General features: G+C 41.7%; 1 protein-coding gene across 2 annotated transcripts in view; it reads left to right on the top strand.

The window, feature by feature from the left end:
- Positions 1 to 566: 566 nt before the first annotated feature.
- stxbp1 (syntaxin binding protein 1) overlaps positions 567 to 23,662 on the top strand; it is a 37,487-nt gene continuing 14,391 nt past the window's right edge. Inside the window, exons 1-9 of one of the 2 annotated variants that reach the window (XM_012968621.3) lie at positions 567 to 717; positions 15,373 to 15,422; positions 16,842 to 16,923; positions 17,080 to 17,156; positions 17,559 to 17,637; positions 17,766 to 17,869; positions 21,450 to 21,598; positions 22,585 to 22,669; positions 23,530 to 23,660. In XM_012968621.3, coding sequence (XP_012824075.1) covers positions 681 to 717; positions 15,373 to 15,422; positions 16,842 to 16,923; positions 17,080 to 17,156; positions 17,559 to 17,637; positions 17,766 to 17,869; positions 21,450 to 21,598; positions 22,585 to 22,669; positions 23,530 to 23,660 — 794 coding nt within the window. In that variant the 5' untranslated portion in view covers positions 567 to 680. 2 annotated transcript variants of the gene reach the window in all.

The following is a 23,662-nucleotide window of genomic DNA, read 5'->3' as shown; positions in this document are numbered from 1 at the left end:
AAAGCCACCTATAGTAACTTTAAGATGCCCCTGTGTCTATAGCATTTTACAGCAACCCTCTTGCATTTGCCAGAATGCAGATTGCTAATCTGGGCCTGTACTTATACATAAAGGAAAGCCTGACCAACTGCTGGACTGCAAAAGAAAGCATGAACCCCACAGTCTGAACCCCTGAGCACTGATCATTGATCAGGAAAATATTTCAGGGAAGCTGCTCCTTTTTTAAATCCACAAACATTATTTTTAGGGAAAGAGGGGGAAAGGGCCTGAGATATTGGCAGCCACAGCAGAGAAGCCAAAGGCACATGTAGGAGAGAGACTACGTGTCTGACTGGCAGGAGTGCTACACAAAGGCAATATGCATATCTCATAGGTCAGAGCTGAGCCTAGAGATGCTGTAGGAATGAAGGGGAGTTGTTCCCAACATAACACCTTGGTGCAGTATTCCCTGCTGGCCCTTTCCATTCTTTCCCTCCCCTGCTAACATCAGGTCTCCCCTTCTGCTTCCTCTCTCACCCCTCCTCTTCCTCCTTATCCCCCCCTGCGCTCAGCTGATTGGAACTGTCCTCTCCCCTCCTCCCGTCCGTCCTCTCTGTGTCAGTGCTGCGCTCAGCTGACAGCAGCATCCCCTCCAGTTCCCTGCCAAGGATCGCATTGGGCTGCAGCGCTAGCGGATTAGGATGGCACCAAGCGGGCTGAAGGCTGTGGTGGGAGAGAGTAAGTGGGTGATTGTGGGGGTGCATGTTTGTTAGGAAGGTTGGTACTTTATTGCTTGTCTGTGTCACCTCCAGACCCCTCCCAATCTGCATCCTGCACCATTCTCCTTATCCCCGTCCTTCTCCGGCACATCCCCATTCTGCCATCCTTCCACACACCCTGGGGTACCGCATTACTGATACAGATACTCCCTTCCCTAGCCTTATATTATATATCCCTAGAAAGGGCCAAATCTGCCCTTTACTATACTGCAACATCCATCATTCTTCCTAACCCCGCCTTTCTTCATTCACCCCATCCCTCCCTCCATCTTAGCCATCCTCCCTGCAATCTCTAACACCAGCTCCATGACACATCCCTACTGTACTGCTTATTTATCTCCCTCATAAATACTGTATTTCCCCTCAACAGCAGTGAACTACAGCTCCCAGAATCCTCGCTGCCTGGGGTGTTTTTTCCCAGAAATACATCCCCAGCACTCTACACTATATTGCAGGGGTCCCCAACCTTTTTAACCCATGAGCCACATTCAAATGTGAAAAGAGTTGGGGAGCAACACTAGCATGGAAAATGCTCAGTTGGTGCCAAATAAGGGCTGTGATTGGCTATTTGGTAGCCCCTATGTGGACTGGCAGCCTACAGGAGGCTCTGTTTGGCAGTACATTTGGTTTCAGTGCCTCTAAAACTTCCTTCCAAATCATGAATTTAATAATATACACCTTCTTTAAGGCCACTGGGAGCAACACCCAAGGGGCTGATGAGTAAAATGTTGCTTATGAGCCACTGGTTGGGGATCACTGCTATAATGATATTAGTGCCCTCCCTCTGTCGCACACCACTGCCACTGCTTAACCCACTCAGTGCCTGTCTTCTATCCACCCCCATTAACTGTGTTCTTTCCAAGCCTTGGTTTGTGGAAAAGGGGGGTGTATGGATTTTGGGAAAACAGTTATATTTAGATACATATATTTTGCTTTGACAGTTATTATAGCCTCTGGTTATGTCATGGTTGAGAAGGCAGCTGCAGAGCCTCCCATATGCTCTCAAATATACAAAATTATATGTTGGTGTATTTTACCACTAATCCCCATACTGTGCAGTCAATAGAGGCAATGCAGAATAGTCATTGTGCTGTGCAGCAGGGGTAAGAGTCAGTATATGAAGGTGGTAACAGTCCATATGGCATGTATTTTTCTATTCCTGGATTTTTGTGTGTAATCCTGAATTTTATGCATCGATTTTTTGTGTGGCACCTGTTTCTTTAAATGGAAATGTAGTGTATTATGAGAGGAGCTACGAAAATGTTTATGAGAGTGGGTTATAAGAGAGGGTTGCAGATTAGTAATGACAGTGACCAGAGGATGAGTTAATAGAGTTGTAATAGGAATGGCTGAAGAAAGAGTAAAGTAGCTGTTGTGAGAGTGGATATAAAAGGAGTATGTGGAGCTGTAGTGAGAGTGGGTATGAGAAGAGTATGTGGAGCTGTAGTGAGAGTGGGTATAGGAAGAGTATGTGGAGCTGTAGTGAGAGTGGGTATAGGAAGAGTATGTGGAGCTGTAGTGAGAGTGGGTATGAGAGGAGTATGTGGAGCTGTAGTAAGAGTGGGTATGAGAGGAGTATGTGGAGCTGTAGTGAGGGTGGGTATGAGAGGAGTATGTGGAGCTGTTGTGAGAGTGGGTATGAGAGGAGTATGTGGAGCTGTAGTGAGAGTGGGTATGAGAAGAGTATGTGGAGCTGTAGTGAGAGTGGGTATTAGAGGAGTATGTGGAGCTGTAGTGAGAGTGGGTATGAGAGGAGTATGTGGAGCTGTAGTGAGGGTGGGTATGAGAAGAGTATGTGGAGCTGTTGTGAGAGTGGGTATAGGAAGAGTATGTGGAGCTGTAGTGAGAGTGGGTATAGGAAGAGTATGTGGAGCTGTAGTGAGAGTGGGTATGAGAGGAGTATGTGGAGCTGTAGTGAGAGTGGGTATGAGAAGAGTATGTGGAGCTGTAGTGAGAGTGGGTATGAGAGGAGTATGTGGAGCTGTAGTGAGAGTGGGTCTAGGAGGAGTATGTGGAGCTGTAGTGAGAGTGGGTATGAGAAGAGTATGTGGAGCTGTAGTGAGAGTGGGTATAGGAAGAGTATGTGGAGCCGTAGTGAGAGTGGGTATTGGAAGAGTATGTGGAGCTGTAGTGAGAGTGGGTATGAGAGGAGTATGTGGAGCTGTAGTGAGAGTGGGTATGAGAAGAGTATGTGGAGCTGTAGTGAGAGTGGGTATGAGAGGAGTATGTGGAGCTGTAGTGAGAGTGGGTATGAGAGGAGTATGTGGAGCTGTAGTGAGGGTGGGTATGAGAGGAGTATGTGGAGCTGTTGTGAGAGTGGGTATGAGAGGAGTATGTGGAGCTGTAGTGAGAGTGGGTATGAGAGGAGTATGTGGAGCTGTAGTGAGAGTGGGTATGAGAGGAGTATGTGGAGCTGTTGTGAGAGTGGGTATAGGAAGAGTATGTGGAGCTGTTGTGAGAGTGGGTATGAGAGGAGTATGTGGAGCTGTAGTGAGAGTGGGTATGAGAAGAGTATGTGGAGCTGTAGTGAGAGTGGGTATGTGAAGAGTATGTGGAGCTGTAGTGAGAGTGGGTATGAGAGGAGTATGTGGAGCTGTAGTGAGAGTGGGTATGAGAGGAGTATGTGGAGCTGTAGTGAGGGTGGGTATGAGAAGAGTATGTGGAGCTGTTGTGAGAGTGGGTATAGGAAGAGTATGTGGAGCTGTAGTGAGAGTGGGTATGAGAGGAGTATGTGGAGCTGTAGTGAGAGTGGGTATGAGAAGAGTATGTGGAGCTGTAGTGAGAGTGGGTATGAGAGGAGTATGTGGAGCTGTAGTGAGAGTGGGTATGAGAAGAGTATGTGGAGCTGTAGTGAGAGTGGGTATGAGAAGAGTATGTGGAGCTGTAGTGAGAGTGGGTATGAGAGGAGTATGTGGAGCTGTAGTGAGAGTGGGTATGAGAAGAGTATGTGGAGCTGTAGTGAGAGTGGGTATGAGAGGAGTATGTGGAGCTGTAGTGAGAGTGGGTATGAGAAGAGTATGTGGAGCTGTAGTGAGAGTGGGTATGAGAAGAGTATGTGGAGCTGTAGTGAGAGTGGGTATGAGAGGAGTATGTGGAGCTGTAGTGAGAGTGGGTATGAGAGGAGTATGTGGAAATGTAGTGAGAGTGGGTAGAAATTAATAGAAGAAGAAGTATTAAATAATATTAAAGATAAGGGGTCATTCCGTAATTTAGATCCCCATACCTTAAGTCTGCTAAAAAATAAAAAAAACATTAAATAAACCCAATAGAAGTGGTTTACATCCAATAAGGATTATTTATATCTTAGTTGGGATGAATTACAAGGTACTGTTTTTATTTCTACAGAGATAAAGGAAATCAGTAAAATTCTGAATTATTTGATTAAAATGAAGTATATAGGAGACAGGCTTTCTGTAATTCTGAGCTTTCTGGATAATGGGTTTCCGGATAATGGATCCCATACCTGAAATAATAAAATATGTTTTTTGTTATTTCTTAATCTACATAGCTAAACTGAAGCTCATCCATGTGTGGGGCTTGCAAGGTAGATAATTGGATTCCCAGTGCACAGATAAACATCCTGCATAATGCATTCTTGCTAACAAAACAGTCACAACAATGGTTGAGGGAAGGGGTTTGTATACTGGGAATTTTCAAGGCCCAAATATGTAGCAGTTTCAGTTTCCCTGTTTCGCTCAAGAAATAACAAAAACCATAGATTTATTGTAATTAAAACATTAGGCATGCTGTATGTTCAGCACAAGCCCTATTCATTTCTCTCATGTTGCACAAGGGGGTATTCTTCCGATTTAATGGAGCATTAATAAGAGAGATAATGGAGAAAAAATAAAAGTGGGTATAGAAGGAGCCTTACTCAGTATTACAATAGAAGGAGCCTTACTCAGTATTAGAGTAGTGTAAGGGCCAAACAGTCATTAGCAAACCTCAAAAGGTGAAGGGCTTACCTGGATGTGGGTGTGGTTTTGTATGGATATGGGATTGTATCTCATTGTAAATGAACCTGATTAGATTGGTAGGGTGTGTGGCCTAAATTGCCCTAAAATTCAATAAAGTAACTAATAGCCACCATCGGCAGTTAGCTTTTTCTGATCTTATACCTAAACTATATATTTGTTGCTATGGGACACTGTCCTGACAATAACGTTTCAGGTCTTACATGGGACAAGGTCCAAAAAACATGAAAAAAGCAGCCATGCTTTTTTTCCCACAATGCACCATACTCATGTTTGGGTTTTTTTGAACACTTTGTGAGGTTCTAATCTGTTGGCCCGCATATGGAGGACACATTTGGGTCTGACTGTGATTGGCATCTTTTTACTACTATTTAAGTGTGGCTGATGGGAAGCTGCACGCCCACCACTTACCAGCACATCTTTTTGCAGGCACAACCAGGAGCCAAGCTGTAGCAGGCCCATGTGCTAAATGAATGGCACCCTACTCCACCATTGGCATATGTCCCATAGGGAATGATCCCCTGTATAGCCTGCTCATTGCCTTTTGCAATAAAGAGAGAGTGGCAACAGTGTCTCCTGTAGGTCACTCACTCTGACAGCTTGGCAGGGGCTTGATAAGACTAAAATCTGTACATTTTACACAAATTACTAAAATTGACCATGCCATATGCTTTCAGTGCTCACTGCCCAGCCCTGAAAAATTAAACATAGCTGTGGAATATGTTGGTGCCTTATCAATAATGAATATATGGTGGGTCAAATCACACTAGTCAATATATCTTTCTCTCTGGCCCATATGGCCTGCCCTAAATCAACTCATTTATTCCTCCCCCCACCAGGTTAGTGACAGATTGCCGTCTGTTAATCAGCTTGTGTCCAAAGGACAACCCGGTAATGAATCACTCCTCTCGTCACTCCCTGTGCTTTATTTCTTCTTCATCCCTTAGGAAACTGTACACGCAGATGCGTATGTTGGTGTCATTTGCTCCTACTTAGAATGGGTATTTATCTTTATTTATTTATTGACTAAAATATGTAATTAAAAGACAGAAAACTGCATTGGACATTTACAGAGCAGAGAGTAGAAAGGAAAAAAAGAGGACAAGGGTGTCAGAGGGTTATAATCTAGGGTCACATTAACAACGGGGCAGACTGAGCTGTAGCTAAGTAAGGGGCCCTCAGGGATCTGGGGCGTTGCACGTATAGCACAAGCAGCTGGGCTATGTAAAAACCGACCACCGAGCAAATTAGTGTGTGTGCCAGTGTGGGTGTGTATATGCTTAGATTGTATGCTCTTGTGAGTTCTTGTGATGAAGTCTTAGGATGTTATATGTTGGGGGGTATTATAAGTTATATATACAACTGACAGTGCATTTTCCCCAGTGTTCTGGGGTTACCAGACCAACTAAAATTATAATGCAATGTACTTTAAATGGAACAGGCATTAGCATGCCATGTGTTCCTGGGTATTATACATACAACTGGTGCCGTGTTTATTCTGCCCTGTGTTCTAGGGCAGAATAAATACATAAAACTAGCACTGTATTTATTCTACCATGTGTTCTGGGAGGTGGTATATATGGAAATGATACTATATTTATCCTGACGTGCTCTGGGATATAATATATGGATCTGCCTATAGTCCTGTCCTGTGTAGTGATGTGCGGACCGGGCCGATACCCACTGGTCGGGTGGGGCCGGGCCAACCTCGGCACATGAATTGAATTTCTCGATCCGTTGTCCTGTGCTCACTTTAAGCTGTACCCATATACTGTACTAAGGGAAACATTATGGCAGCTTACACCACCACATACACATATACAGTAATTAAAGGCTCTCTGCACATGGTCTGCTATACTGTACTGTCTGAAACAGTTATCGTCTGAGGGTCTACCACCCAGGGCTGCCATCACAATCACACTTTTGCCACTAGGGTCCAGTCACATAGGCCAATTATCAGGTGTTTTCCACCAGTACAATTTGCTCCTCCTGTGAATATTAAGATGCTCTGATTGGCTACAGTTGGATACTAGCCCCACCCCTTCATAATTGCTAATATGCTTGTATATAGCACTTATCCATTTTGAGGGGAATCAAGACATAGAGGTAGTAGAAGGAATGCTTTTTACAGTGGAGATGTGTGGTGTGGGTATAGAATGGATACGAGGCCAGAAAAAACAGCTAATTTCTACGGAAGACGGGATTACTATTCTCATAGCTATATTTGATTATGTGGCTGGATGGTGCTAAGCAAGAAGGAAGCCTGTATGGTGCCCAAGTCTAGAAATCCGATTGTGTGCTACCATACTTGTAATAAAGGGAAATAAAAATGATAAGGGATACATTTAGCTCTCAGTGGAGATGTGAAGGCGTATCTGTTGTTGGAATGTGACAGATGGGGAGTCAGTAAAGGAAATACAAACTGGTGGAGCATAAAGAGAGAAGTGACAGCAAATGTTTCCTCCAGACCACAGCACAAACAATGCCACCTATATTACTGGGCATTTATAGCCACTTATGAAGAAAGATAGCCAGATGGGGACCTCCAAGAGATATTTATAGCATGTGTAATATCTTCATAGTTCTCTTTGTATTATTATTTTCAAATTGGGATATATATGGCCCATGACATTGGAATTTATGCATTTTCCCCCAATCAGCAGTCAGGGTTGATCATGCCCCATCCTACTGACAATGTCTAAGGCACACGGCACACATAACATTTTCTCTACCATCATTTTAACACTGGTGAAGAATACTCCTTTTTCGCCCATACGCCGTATGATTCCACCCCCAGCCCCTTCACCACCTCCCCCTGTAGAGGGCACACGACCATAATGTACATGAATGAATTGTACCCTATGATAATCCTCTCCAGTAAACCTACCATAAACACTGTTCTCCCAAACTGATGTTCAAAACAGAAGGAGGATGTTTGGCCAGTTTTGGACAATTCCCAAGGGTGATCCTATACAGTCAATCTTTCCAGAGAGAAAATCCATTCTGTTTATGCCTAATGTTGGTCCATATGAGGGCATCAGCTGGTCTGGAAATGTCAAGGGTTTGTCCTGCTTATTTATAAGTTATCAGATTGTTTAGCCCCTAGGCCAAATGAGCAGATTGGTTTCCAGTTGCAATCTCATTGCTCTGTGTGGGTTGAGCAATGGTATAACCTACACATTTTTTCTGAATTGGGCCATTGGCCAGACTTTTTGTTTTTTAGTTTGACCAATCAAATGATGTTTTTTATCTGGTGCCAAGTACACCACAGTACAGCCAATGCCTGGGCAAGCATGAGATTGTCTAGCTATGTAAATGACCCCTAGGCCATAACATGTTCAGTTTTTTTACTGAGAAGTGTGACTTTAATATTATAGTTCATTTCTCCACCCTTGGGTGTAAATGCAGTAAAAGCCAACTGTGCAAGTGCTGTTGGTACTAATGAGAGTTATTCTACAGGCAGTCCTTCTGACTACAGTCAGAGAACGTGGCAACTTTAAATATAATTAGCACAACGCTATAAAGGAACGAATAAGGGTGAGATGCTGTTACTCTCTTTTGTTTTATTAGACTCTTAATTACTTTAGGTTCAGCCTTAAATTATGTAGTGCCCTGTTTTTTATCAGCTATTTTCTGCTGTTTACCTTTTATTAAAGGACCAGTAACCAACATGATCAAACATTTTTTTACCCTCAATGCAATATGATTTCTCAGAATTCCAGCTTAGTTCTGGGCACCTGAAAAGCAATATGTTGGCTCACGTTGCCCAGTTTAATAATACAGATGCAAGAGCATTATGCAATTGATTTCAATAGCAAACATCGAGAATACGCTGATTTTTGGTCAAAAAAGTTTGCAAGCATTTTTGGGCCAAAATTGTTCCCAAATGTGCAGTAACAGACTGAGACCATTGAAGTTACTGGCATCAGTGTGTAACACCTCGTGTGAAATTAGCTTTAAGGTGGCTGACCTGCACTGTATCCAACTGATCGGCCCCTGGGTGAGTACTGTTTGAGTGGTCACACATCTGTTCAAGACTGGAAGTCAAACCAAGATCACAGGATTATTGGCTGACTGGCCATGGTCGGGCATTATGGCTGATATTGTCCAACCAAATCTGGGCATATATGACTAGCTTTGTCGGCATTTGTCTTGCATTATTTACAGAATCTATGATATGTTTAAATGCACTTTTTCTTTGAAGCTAGAGGGCTAGTAGGCCTAAGTAATGAACAAAACAGTTGGACACTGAATACGCAGCTGTGTAAACAACAGATTAAAGAGGCTTGTAAAGTGCAAATAAGCAAACACACTATAATAAAAATAAATATAATTACTGGATATGAGTAACGGCTCTGGTATGTCAGTCATGTTTTTTATTGATTAGAAGTTCACTTGCCAAGCACCTCTCTAGAAAACCTTGCAATAAAATGTGATCAATATGGACACTTTTATCATGAAAATGTGTGGTTCGTGTCACTTCCTGTTCCTGACCAAGCCCAGAGTAGATACTTTCAATCCTATTGGACTGCACAAAATATTTGTTCTAAATAGTTTGCCAGAGGTTCCACGCGCTCAAGGGCACATTTATATACTTGAATAACACTAGAATAATCAAGTTTTTTTAAAGATATCATCTGACTCAGATGAACAGAGACTGTATTGAATACTGACATTCGAGAAAATGGGCGGGGAGAAGAGCTCAGCCCAAACCTGCCTCCAACCTGCTTCTGTTATGTGGATATTGGCCTGACCCACGAGTAAACCTGCGAGTCCGGAGGATTTGGGCCATCCTGCACATCGCTATACTGCGGGCATTCAAGTATAATTTTTGTGATCAAACACAATTAACATTAAACCACTTGATCTTTCTAAAAAAAGATACAAATTTGAGGAAATTCAAGCTTAGTTTATCAAGCAGAAGGAAGAATATTCAAGATTATGCATGCTACACAATGAAACAGTTTTTGATAAATGTGTAAGTAAGGCTCATGATACATGTGGTATTTTCTCCAGTTTTTTTAGCTTGTGGAGAACACTCCATATCCAAAGACTTTTCTTTTTTTCTTCTGTCTCAGGCTCAAAGCCCAGTGGTGCACAGGGCATATTAACATAGTGTTGGATCCAAGCTTCATCCATTACCGTTTTTTCTGCACCATTCAGATTGCTAGCTGTGACCACTCGGTCACAGGGGGACTTTTCTTCCAGATGGCAGTGGCCAACAAAACACCATATGTGCCATATGCCTAAAAATGGCCATACACATACAGATATAATCCTATACCAGATGAACTGTAAGACCAATTGTTCAGAATATTGAATTGTAAATCCTTAACATCAAGACTTGCTATCTTGCAAAGGTGATACTAGAAAAGGCGGTGATTGTAGAAAAGATTGCAGATGAATTTTTATTTAGGATGCCATTATTCTGGTATCACAAGATTTGCTGTACACGTGATTGGAACTTTCTAACATGTCTGCTATTTGTAGGTCAGCCAGTGAGCAAATATACCAGTGGGAGGCATCTCCTCCCTCTCAACCACTTCAGACATGACAGGAAGTGATTGAGAGGGATGGCAGGATTGTCTAGCAAACATATTGCTGCAGGAAGCCCACCTCATTGGCAATAGCCAAGCTATATATTGCTGGAAAATGCCTGAAGGTCATTTTTTATTTTGTCTATTGGGACCTGCTTTAGACTTAGTGTACTTGAAATACCAAGGCCTGTTTTAAATCCCAGCGCCAACATCATTCACCTGTTCATACCTCAGACAGACTGTATTAGCAGTGCCAGCATTGTGTCACTGTATGTATTACCTGCCCTATGCTGCCTGTATTTGCCATAATCTGCCTGCCCTATGCTGCCCGTGTGTGCCATACTCTGCCTGCCCTATGCTGCCTGTGTGTACCATACTCTGTCTGCCCTATGCTGCCTGTGTGTACCATACTCTGCCTGCCCTACGCTGCCTGTGTGTGCCATACTCTGCCTGCCCTATGCTGCCTGTGTGTGCCATACTCTGCCTGCCCTACCCTGCCTGTATGTGCCATTCTCTGCCTGCCCTATGCTGCCTGTGACTCTATGTCTATGGACTTTTATACTTGAAGGGGGTGCAGGAGAATAGAGGGCCTAGTGAGATGCAAATAGTTAATTTTCCCCCAAAAAAGATTGTGAACTCTTGTGAGCAGGGCCCTCTAATCCCATTTTTAATCCATAACCCTTGTTTGTTTAATTATTGAAAGACCCCGCTTGTTAGATTTTAATGTAAAGCACCGCGTAACTTGCTGGTGCTGTAAAATGATGTATTGATGATGATGATGATGATGATCCAGTATGTTGTGTCCTACTTAAAGGGGTTGTTCACCTTTAAATTCATTTTTAGCATGAGATTTCAACTGGTCTTCATTTCTTATTATTTGTGCATTTCATTTTGAATTATTTATCCTATTGTTTAGCAGCTCTCCGGTTTGGAATTTTAGCAGCTATATGGTTGCTAGGGTACAAATTGCCCTAGCAACCAGGCAGTTGTTTGAATGAGAGACTAGAATATAAACAGTAGGGATGCACCGAACCCACTTTTTTGGGTTCGGCGGAATCCCCAACCTCACCATGGGAAGGTTAACAATTGCCGCGTGCAGAGTGTGGTGAAAATGTTTCCCTGCTACCATTTAACCCTTGCAAATGCTAATTAGTATACGCAAATTTATGCTAATTAGGATTTGGATTCGATTCGGCCGAATCCTTCAAAAAAAGCCTGGATTCGGCCCGAATCCCAAACCGGTGCATCCCTAATAAATAGCTAGGGTTTGAATAGAAAGATAACTAAAATTACAATTACAGTAAAATTGTAGTCTCACAGAGTAATAGTTTATGGACTGCCAGGGTCAGTAATCCACATTTGAATGCTTGAAAGAGTCAGAAGAAGAAGGCAAATGATTCAAAAATTATAAAAAATGAAGACCAACTGAAAAGTTGCTAAGAATTGGTCATTCTATAAGATACTAAAAGTTAACTTAAAGGTTAGTGGTGTAACTACTAGGTGCTGGCCCCCCTGTAGAAAAATCATCAGACGGGCCCAGCACTGAGTAGATTTACCAGCCCCACTGCCCTGACATGTAACCCTCCGCCCGCTCACATATAAATCCTCGCTCTCCTGCCTAAGAGCCAGTGTGGAGCAGAGATTCATACGCTGCAATGGAGGAAGCAGACCCCGCAGTCCGGTAATCACAGTCCCCCCCGGGCACCCCCCGAAGCTCTGCTTCTGCTGTTACACCACTGTTGAAGGTGAACTACCCTTGAAAAGCAAAAATATACAAATAAATAAGGTAATTTGCTTCTGCAGAAATTAAGAATATCTACCCCATTTTTTGAGGTGAAATGCTTTGCCACAGGGATTTATCCACATGCCAAGAATCCAACCTGCAGGGCATTAGGGATCTGTGCATGGGGTTTTAAAACTATTAGGTCTCCCGCACCTCCCCAGTGCTTCAGACCCAAATTAAAAGGCCTTGCCACAAATCCGGGCCTGCCAGCCTGTGGGATATTGTCATCACTTTTGTGATAAAATGCTGCCTTGCTTCAAACTGAAACACCACAGTGTGTCTGGTCTCAGTGACTCCTTGCTGTATGGTAAATTCTGATGTTACACAGCAGAAATCTGGCACATTGGCCATTGCTTAGCTGGGCTAGGCCTCCTCCCTTTTCCTGAATGAATTACTGTATGTGGTATACTACAGCTTTTCATTCAGCACTTGCTGTATGAGATATTCTGATGTTACACAGCAGAGATCTGGCACATTGGCCATTGCTTAGCTGGGCTAGGCCTCCTTTTTCCTGAATGAATTACTGTATGTGGTGTACTACATCTTTTCAGCGGACAGCAGTGCCAAGGGAACAGATGTGAAGTCCAACATTGATCTGTCCTGCTGCATCAGAATACATAACACATCAAGGGACTGTAATAGCAGCTGTTTGTGTATTATGCCTCCATTTAAATTATAATAATTGTGGTGCCTTTTAATAGCCTTCACAGTTGTTCTGCAATGAGAAAAATGTATTTTCCTAGACTGAAAGACAAGTCATGTTCTAGTGCCAAAATGGCCACTGTTCATTTTAGAATGCAAAGGGAGTTGGAGAGGTGGGAAAGGCAAGTGACCACAATTGTATCATATTGGATGTATAGCAGATATGGAAAACCCTAAAGTTTGGGGTAACGGCACACAGGATGATTTTGCATATTTTGTAGTCAAAGCCTTTTACAGCTCATTGGGTAGATGGAGGTGAATCCTGTAAAAATGAATGGGGTTTTATCACCCCCATTGAGTAGGAAAATGCTTTGGTGACAATCTATTACCATTATTGCACAGGAGGTGATTCCTGTTAAAAATGAATGGTGGGTGGATTCCAGGTATTTTTTTTTACCGCCCTTGAGCAGGAAAATGCTTGGGCGACAAAACATGTGAAATGACCTTGTGTGCCATTACCCTTAGGGTCTAGTATCCACCACTTCTTGATGTTCAGTGTTTTCATGTCAGTTACTTCCATTTCTGGCCCTTTAGTTTAGTCATTTTAAGAACATAAAGCATTGCCCCAGTTTTTTTTTATACATTTTGTCCAGCTTTATTTTAGATATTCTATGCCATGGCTGTGGAACTACTTACTCTTCTTTTTTAAGATGGAAATCAAAATAAATAAAAAAAATAAATATCATAGGTCCATTCTCAAGTACCTTCCTGAAGCCATGTGTAAAGATTTTACACTTCACATGCTCGTTGCTATTGATTATCTGTAAGGGGTATCCAAGATCTAGTGCCTTTTAGTGTTCACATTTCAGTAGAGGGACACATAGGGGCCCTGAGTGATGCATAGTATAAGCAAGTCATGTGGCGCAAATGCCTTTACTAAGCTCCTCTTATAACATTAATATGCACCATTTATTATGTTCATTTATTTGTGGCATGATAGACAGAGAGAGAGAGTGAGAACTTTTGGCAGATGTTGGTGTATACAGGAAGTAACAAACCAGGAAAATCTCGTGAAGACAGGAAATGTGAACTTCCTGTGATTTATATGTGGGAGGAAAGTTTGTGTATCCACTAGATACTGAAACTAATTCCTTAAAAAGGAATCTCCTAGTTACTGAAACCAGTTGTTCAGTTCCAGTGCAGTGGGCTGAATTATATAAAATGATATTAACATACAAAGGTGTCTGCCGAGCTGTCACCCCCCCCCCCCTATTTTTTGGGCATTTACTCAATTTTGGTTTCTCTCCCCCCATCTTGCCCCAGCGTGTGACATCACCTTTCAGTTTCCCTCAGTGAGCACTACTTTAAAGTTGACAGCTCTGTGTCTGTGAAGCCCGTGGGCAGACTGGAGGCCTTACAAAACCCCCTGGAGGGACACTTACTGCATGGCCCTCAGGCTCCTAGTTGAACTGCCCAGCTGTCCTTATATTTTGATAATTTCCATCATCCCTATTAAGTTTGTAAATAATTTCAGACATATATTATAGTATAATGTTATTTGAAACTGAATAAGATGGATAACGTGACCTAGGGCTGGACAGTGGTACTCGGACACGGCAACTACTTCAGAGCTAGATGTACCATGGAACAGTTTACCTGGGGGCAAGAATCATTTAGGGAATAGTGAACAATAAATATGTAAAAACTGTACGGATATTACCCTTATTGGGTAGTAAGCAGAGGAGAGCTCTGTATAATCATTATGACAGTTATGGTAATTTAACTTCAGGCAAATATTTGCTACGTGTTTGGTAACTCATAGCGGCCAATTAAAATGTTTGTTTTCAAACAGCAGATCAGTAAATACTGTCTACTAATTAGGGTTGCCACCTTCTGAATAGGATCATACTGGCTGAGCTGTGGTAAGAATTTGTCAGTGCAAGGCAGTGAAATAAAGTGATGGGGTGATGGCACAAGGGGCAGAGTAATGGGTGGACAGTGGGGCAAATTCTGCAAGGAACAGAGAAGACAAGGGGCAAATTAGACAGGGTGGGCCAGGGTTAGACAAAATGGTATTACATTGCTAGGAAAATTTGTAATAACAGCCCCGCTCTTGGCAGGTGTTTTACTTGCTAGACTGGTGATGTACTGGCCAGATGGAAACCCTGCTGATTGTTTGTTATGGATTACTGCAACTGGAACAAACTTTTTTATTAACACTGTGGATTGTTTTATCTCTGATATTTCTATGGGTGAGCTGCTATTAAATACAGAGGTTGCTATGAGTTACTTGTTAGGACAGACTTGCCAGGATGCCATTCAGGCACCAGAAATGTATCTCATTTTTGCATAATTATAACCTATCATAAGTCAATATATGAACATGAGTAATACAGACAATTACTCAGTGTTACAGGGGATTTAAATTTAGTTGGTGAACTAGCTTTATGACCAAAAACTGTTTTATTTTCTTTCATTTTAATGACAATTTTTGTTATAGGAGGAAGCTTCACTGTATTTAGCATGGGGATTCATTTTTGGATCTCCTCTGCAATAACTGATCAGAGCAGAATCAGTATTTTGAATGTGTTTTATTATGTTAGTGCAAAAGATACCTAACTTTGGTGTGACAGGTCATTTTAAAAGGGAATTAACTGTGCGCCTTTTTCTCATTGCAGAGATTATGCACGATGTTATCCGGAAAGTGAAGAAGAAAGGAGAGTGGAAGGTATGTTAGAGTGGTCTGAGATTGTTCTAACTGGGTGCCATGCTAAGAGGAAACCTTGGATGCTTAGTTTTCCCTTAGTGTTAATTAAGCATCACTGTCTGGGATATGGCCAATGACACCATTAAATGTGTCTTGTCATATTATATTGACACAGTAAAACTGCTTTACTTTTTGGGTAGCCATAATAACATTGTGTGCTTGAATAGATAGTAGCAACTTACAGAGAACCAGTCATTAGTGGATTATAAGAATTATAGTGTTTAAGGATAGGTAAACCTAACACTCTAAGTACTTTTGCAATTTACATGTATTATTTATTTTTTCAGTTTCAGTATTTAAGTTTTTATTATGCCTATTTAATGAATTTTGCAACTACAACGCCACCTGCTGGTCAGATATATGGTCAGAAGAAAAACAGAGATGTGATCTGATGTTCCTTTGCTTAGGAAGAAGATCTGGGGCTTCTGATCTCTTTCCTGAGCAGAGCAACATCATACCACTTCTGAAAGTTCTCTTCTGAAAGTATATGTCTTTGATTGTACAATTACTAAAACTGACCAGGTGGTGCGGTTGTAACTTCTCTATTGCAGGAAATGCTTTTACTGTGTTTAAAGGGTTCATGGTGACCCACCCCAAACAGCATTGAAACCCATTTAGGGATACTGATCCACAGGTTAAGAATTCCTGTATTATTACCATGACCAGAGTTTTAGAAGAAGGCAGACCCCAGCCAATGCAGAATGCAGTGAACCACAACCTGGCCTCAAAGTTTCTTTGTTTATATTTGCCAAGGGTCCCCTATAGTTACATAGTTAGTTACATAGTTACATAGGGTTGAAAAAAGACCTGTGTCCATCAAGTTCAACCCATCCAAGTAAACCCAGCACACCTAACCCACACCTACCAATCTATACTCACATACATAAACTATAAATACAACCACTAGTACTAACTGTAGATATTAGTATCACAATAGCCTTGGATATTCTGATTGATCAAGAACTCATCCAGGCCCCTCTTAAAGGCATTAACAGAATCTGCCATTACCACATCACTAGGAAGGGCATTCCATAACCTCACTGCCCTCACCGTGAAAAACCACCTACGCTGCTTCAAATGGAAGCTCCGTTCCTCTAATCTAAAGGGGTGACCTCTGGTGCGTTGATTGTTTTTATGGGAAAAAAGAACATCCCCTATGTTTGTTTGTGGACCAGTGTATATGCTTCCACTGCTTTGTGGTGCCATTGGTGTGATACAGCATAGAGGATGTTATGTTTTAACAGAAGCACAGTTTACCCTGCTTCAGTAACAATTAGATGTTTGCCTTCATTGTTCAACCTGATGCAGAATAGTAAATGATAGCTGCTGATTGGTTGCTGAACTGGGGTCGTATTTCTGAATGCCATTTTCTCCCCACAGGTGCTTGTTGTGGATCAGCTAAGTATGCGCATGTTGTCGTCCTGCTGCAAGATGACAGATATCATGACCGAAGGGATTACTAGTAAGTAATAGCAGCGAGGGCAGGTATATGGACCAACATAAATATGGAGGGGCTTCAATTTAATGGGAGTGGCAAAAGTTAGAAATTCCTTTTGGTAGGGGATATCTGCTTAGTTCTTGTGCATATGTAATGATACCAAGTCTTGCCTCTTTGTAGTTGTTGAAGACATTAATAAGCGGAGGGAGCCAATTCCCAGTTTGGAGGCAGTGTATCTGATCACGCCCTCTGAAAAGGTATGTTTTACAGCTTTTATGCATAACCTAAAGCTCACATGGCACCTTGCTTACTAAACTAATTACCTTTATCTGACCACTTCACAGTAGTGGCTGAACGCACTCCTGTGAAGCTAGGCTGTCTCCATGTTGCAGAGGTTCAGAATGTCTTTCACATGCTGTATTGTGCTGAATAAGTGTAATTATTATTATTTTGCAATCTAGGTTCAGATGAGCTGACTGGAAAGGAATATGGTCTCAGCATCACATTAGGCTGCCGTTTTGACCTTTTTTATACGGCCAGGCTTTCTGCTACTTATATCTACTAATAATATCTCTGCTCACCTCTCTCTGCCACTGCTGTCTAACACCCAAAGCCCCTCTGCTCTCCTCTGTCTCTCACTCACATTCTCTCTCTTGCAGTCTGTTCACTCTCTCATCAGTGACTTCAAAGATCCTCCTTCATCTAAATACAGAGCAGCACACGTCTTCTTTACTGACTGTAAGTGCACCGCTTCTTTTGCTGCTCGGTGTCCTTCACCCCCCGTCCCTTCCATGTTTTCCATGCCATGTTTCTTCTCCTTCCTCTGTGCTTTTGCCTTATGTATTAAGCTTGTACTTTTCTTGCAGCCTGCCCAGACACTCTTTTTAATGAGTTGGTCAAATCTCGAACGTCCAAAATGATCAAGACCCTGACAGAGATAAACATTGCATTCCTCCCTTATGAGTCACAGGTGAGATCCTCCATTACTGGGCATTATACTAAACAATAATAAGTTTGATTACAAATCTAGGTAGTTTTTTTTTTCTTGTGTAAAACATGGGTATTCACATACATGAGAGGTCATTTGTTCAACAGTTGCTGTTTGGTAAATCTAAGCTTGCATTCAACCATTTTTTGGCATGTTTGGGCACTATTTATCTGAAGACCATGTATGAAATGTAATCGGTTGCTCTGATGAGGAGTAGTATTGAACCAGGCGCATTTCTGCCACAAGGCATACTGATGATACCCATTTGGTAGTGGCAAATGTGTCAGTGCAGAGTTTAGTGTAGTGCTAGTGAAACACATGATCTGCACCCAGGCCAACTTGTCTCTTCACATCCCATCCCCTTTGATTACATCAGAGCAGGACCTGAATTATGGGTAAGCTGGGTAGAAATTTAGAGTGCAACTTAAGGTGCATATTGTGGAAAAACTGCGCCATTCCATGCTTCTGCTTAGAGCAATGGGATGCAGGAAGACTAGTGGGAGTGGCGGAGGCAATGGTGAAGGACCTGGCAGGGAATGTGGGTTGGGTTTGTTTCTGACAACAGGAGCAGTGAAGAACTGGGGGTGAAAGGAAGTGAGTTAGTGTTGTCTGCCAGTGTTGGGTGAAAGTTTGATTAAGGGATTTGAGTTCCAAATCTCTGAGAGCACTGCAGTGGACTATACTTATTCACACCTGACCTGCCAGTTTTTCAGCCCTTGCCCACATGTCCCACCAGCCACTACATTTCTATGTAGTACACTGAACTAGCTGCTTTTTTAGTAAGCTGAATCTTGTAAGAGTGCAACAACCCCTAAACCTAGGAAATTCTTGCCTAGACAATATCATCTACCCCAGGTGGCATCAGAACTTAAATCTCCCCTGGGAACCACTGTTCATATGACATTATTTTGCAAAATGTGTACTCTGCAAAACAAACAACATGTATTGAAAAAGACATGTAGTGGGTCATTTACTAGCAGTTGTTAAACAGCATCGGGGTAGGAATCAATATCAATGAATCAGATTTTGGCTTTGATTTTAAGATTTGTAGTAGGCTACTTACTGGTTGGTTGCTTTTGGCAACTGTGCTAAGAGAATTTGGCACCTGTGTAAGTAAATTGGGGCTTTTTGGGTTTCAGTTGATGCTCCAGTGATGTTGTTGATGATGATGATCTCCAGTGGGTGTATTTTGAGATTTTGGTATGTGCAGAGTTTAGGATTTACAAAATGGGCAGGTGGCTGACTGATCAACAGATGTAATGGGAATATCACAGACTTAGTTCTTCAGAACGAAGCCTATTTTTTAGCATATTTCTCTTTATGGTATCTCTCAGGGATAGACTGGAATTCAAAATAGGCCTTGGCATTTCAAGTACACAGGGGCCCAAACAGCCCCCCACAAAGCCCAACAAATTGTGACTGTCTATTGAATCTTACAGCAGCTCTTCTGGTATTTGTCAGAATCTACTGACTGCCAGTCCAGGCTTTCTCTAAGTAGGCTATGAGCTTAGGGTGTTATTCCAGTGGTGGGGTGCCATTTAATGTCCCTCTTAGCTGGGCATGCACCATATAGCGGCAGAAAATGCCACAGCCTGCTAAACCACTAGTTATGGTTCTTGTTAAGAGATTATAACACAATACAAGGGATATGGGGATAGAAAGGAAGGTTTTAGAGAGCTAGCATGAAAGGCTCTGGACACATAGTCAAAATTCAAAAACTGATAGGTCACTCAGTGACACCATGATTACACAAATACAAAGGCAGAATAAAAAGTGAGCTTATAAGGCTTCATTTATAGTACCCCACTTTCTGTAGTGCTCACATAAAATGTGCTTGTGCCCTGGGGTAAGCACTGATCTAAATGACATGCAAGTAAGGTGGACCCCTATGTGCCTCCCCTGTCCTGTCCCTCTTAGATTGAGGGCTGCCAAACACAGACAATGCCTGATTTAAGGTGCTTAACGCAGGTCTCTGCACCATTTATTATACTGTAGCCTTGGTGGTACCCCTATCACTAAAAGAGTGCTAAACTGAGGATCTTAATCTGGGCCTGTTATGGTTAATATCAATCAGAAACAGAAAGATCTGTATTTTTCTTCCAGTTTGCCTTTTGAGCCAGATGAGGATTGCCAGTTAAGCCGCAGAGATTGCCTGCCCAAGCCATCTGGCAACTCTGTCATTTATTTGAATCTTATTGAGATAAGACTGTAAACAAGCAGCATTGTTTCCCTTAATAGATCTTCCATTTCCATCAAGATTCACATTTGGCGTGATTGCCTTGGTGGCCAATTTGGATGCCCATAAGCAAAATTAATATGGGTTTTATTAATGATCATTGTACAACTGTATTGCATTACGTACTGCACGATTAAAAGGGGCAGTATAGCCCTCTCTACATCTAAACTTAGGGAATAGAACTGAGCATATGTTGTGCCTGTTGTTTTAATTAAGAAATGTATATTATATTTTTTTTTTTTATTGTATTTTTTTTTAAATTTCTGACTCTAAAAAGAAAATGAAAGCACTTTCTTTTGCAAAATCACTGTTTGCAGGGAATAGCTAGTAAAACAAATTACCAGTCCACACCAGCCCTCTGTATAAGTGACTTCTTGTCTCAAAACCTGCAGAAAAGCTGCAGTTTAGGAAAGGGAGGGGTTTGTTTGTACAGAGCCTGTTATTTCCCTTTAAACAGATTACACTGCTTAGGAAAAAACGTAACTTTTTATTACTCTTTTCATGGAATTTTTTTTTTAGTTTTTTATTAGAAGACTAGACAGAATTGTTAATATCCCTATGTATTTTGTGTTTAGCAAAGATATATTGGTGTGTAGTGCCACCTACCACCTGATGCAGGGAAAGATATGGTGAGACTCACATTTAAATTGCCAGTAACAAGCAGAAATCTATATAAAAGTATTGTGCTTCTGGGACATGAAGTAGAACCTCATTCTGCCCAATCTAAGAATTCAGTTGTTTTCATCTCATCCTTCACTGTGAGATTTGTATTATATACAGAAGGATTAAGGGGTCTCCGCCCTCTGTTTTCTAATTCAGTATAGACATATAAGAAACTATGTACCCCATTGTAAACTATGTAGGGAATAATGTGCCCCATATGGTAAGATATAAGGGTATGAAACGTCACTGAGTAGTTCCATGACCTTATAAAGTCAACTCATGGCTCACATTTTACAACAGGGGATGAATAATTTTTTTTATTCACAAATTTCAGTGAGTTTTGTTATACAAATTTCATCACTATCTACCAATTTTAAGTACACCCATTAGTTCTCAGGACTTGTGCCCTCTATGCACCAGATCAAAAAGAGAGCAGAGCCCTTATTGCCTGCCTTAGGGTAGATGGAAAGGACAGAGCGACTACTAACAGAGGCAGCATTGTATCCAAGGGGCACTGCACTCTTAAATGTTGTATTTTGCATGCTGTATCCTGCATTGCAAATGATCCCTAGTGCTTAGCCCCTATTTGGGAATATTTTCTAGAATATTTAGGATTTTTTTGTGCTAATAACTTGCTAATAATTTGTATATCTTTTTTTCCAGGTCTTCTCTCTGGATTACCCAGACTCCTTCCACAGTTTTTACAGCCCTCATAAGGCTCAGATGAAGAATCCAATTTTAGAGCGTCTTGCTGAGCAGATTGCCACCTTGTGTGCCACCTTGAAGGAGTACCCAGCTGTGCGCTACCGTGGGTAAGAAGGCTGGGGGTGTGGGTGGTTCATTTTGATATCTGAGCATTATGAGGTCTCTGTGAGTTGCAATAGGGCAGTGAACAATGTTCTATTGTGTAGTGAATCATGTGCATGGGTTTTGAATGGGCAAATTTCTGTGGTGCAGTAAAGTTAGAACTGTGAATCTACTACATAGAAATAAGTAAGTCAAAGGTAATACCACAGTGATACACAACTGTATACAGGTATGGGCTCTGTTATGCAGAAAGCGTGGGCCTTGGTGTTTTCCTGGATAAGGGGTCTTTCTGAAATGTGGATCACTATACTTTAAATCTACAAAAAAAGTAATTTATAAGGGGTGGTTCACCTTTAAGTTACATTTTGTTATGTTATAGAATGACCTGTTCTTAGCAACTTTGCAATTGGTTTTCATTTTTTATTTTTTTGTAGTTTTTAAATTATTTGTCTTCCTCTTCTTCTGCTTTCCAGCTTTCAAAAGTGGGCACTGCCCCCAGCAGCCTAAAAAGTATTGCCCTTTGAGGCTACAACTTATGTTATTGTTACTTTTTATTACTTATCTTCCTATGTATCTTCCTATTACCTTCCTATTCATCTTCCAACCTCTCGTTCAAACCACTGCCTGGAAGATAGCTGCTGAGATACCAAAGTGGAAAGCTGCTAAACAAAAAAATAACTAAAAAAATATAAAAAGTGAAGACCAATTGTCTCAAAATATCAATGTCTACATCACAATAAAAGTTAATTTAAACTTGAACGACCTGTTTTAATGAATCCAGTAGGATTGTTTTGCATCTTAGTTAGAATCTAGTACAAAGCACTGCTTTATTATTATAGAGAAAAATGAACCAATTTTTTCAAAGCATTCTGGCAAAAAAAAAAAAAGGTTTTCTAATAAGGGGTCGCATGCTTGGATTGTAATGAGTACATCTATAGTGTATTTTGTGGCTTTGAGAGTAATGATAACCCAATGTGTATCTCTCTACCAGGGATTACAAGGACAACGCAATGCTGTCACAGTTGATCCAAGATAAACTGGATGCTTATAAAGCTGATGACCCAACAATGGGGGAGGTGAGGAAGCGAGCATGCTGCAAACTGCATAACTGATCCTGTACAAGTGTGTCTGTTTGTGTTTTTTGATAGGTGTGTGTTTCCTCCTTTTTCATGGATAGAACTGATTGCCAAAGTGAAAGATTCAGTGCAGGTCTAGACTGGGATTCAAAATAGGCCCCACCATTTTAAGTTCCCAGAGGCCCAAACAGCCCCCCACAATCCCAATAAATAGTTATAATATATTGCAGTGCTGTCCCATTGGCCACCCGTGGCCCCCATCTGTCTGGCTGCTGTGGGAGGTAAACCTGGCAGGGGTTTGTTCTGGGATTTTGTTAGCATTTGGAAATAGTTGTGAGAGGGTTCCTGCTGTGCTATCCACAGGGGAGAAGGAACCATATGGATTTAAGGGTATGACTTAATATGACTTAATAAACTTCTTTTACATATGATTGATATTCCTACAGTGAGCACCAACCATTTGTCTTTTTGGTGTGCTACCACCATTAATGAGAATATGGTCTTAAAAATGTTTGTGTTAATATATATGTTGTTTAAAGTGGGTGTGGTTTAAAAAAGGGAGTGGCCAAAACTGACTTCCATTATTGGTCATCCACTACATAGGCCAGAAGTTGGACAGCACTGGTCTATGGCATCATACAGCAGCCCCTCTGGCATTTGCCAGAATCCACAGATTGCCAGTCCTTGGCTTAATTCCACGCCTCAGTGCATGCTGGGGCAGAGCAGTTTACTGTGAATATGACCACCCAGTATGACCAAATACACCACACCCCTAAAACACTTGGGAAATAAACAGCCATTTTTGTGCAGAATACACATTTCAGACCGTTAATTGTACTCACTCATGTTTCTCCACACAGGGTCCAGACAAGGCTCGTTCCCAGCTGATCATCTTGGATCGGGGCTTTGATCCAGCATCTCCAATTCTGCATGAACTGACATTTCAGGCCATGAGCTATGACTTGCTGCCCGTGGAAAACGATGTATACAAGT

Source organism: Xenopus tropicalis, chromosome 8 (genome assembly GCF_000004195.4).
Source record: "Xenopus tropicalis strain Nigerian chromosome 8, UCB_Xtro_10.0, whole genome shotgun sequence".
NCBI lineage: Eukaryota > Metazoa > Chordata > Amphibia > Anura > Pipidae > Xenopus > Xenopus tropicalis.
This window is presented reverse-complemented; position numbering and strand designations above follow the sequence as displayed.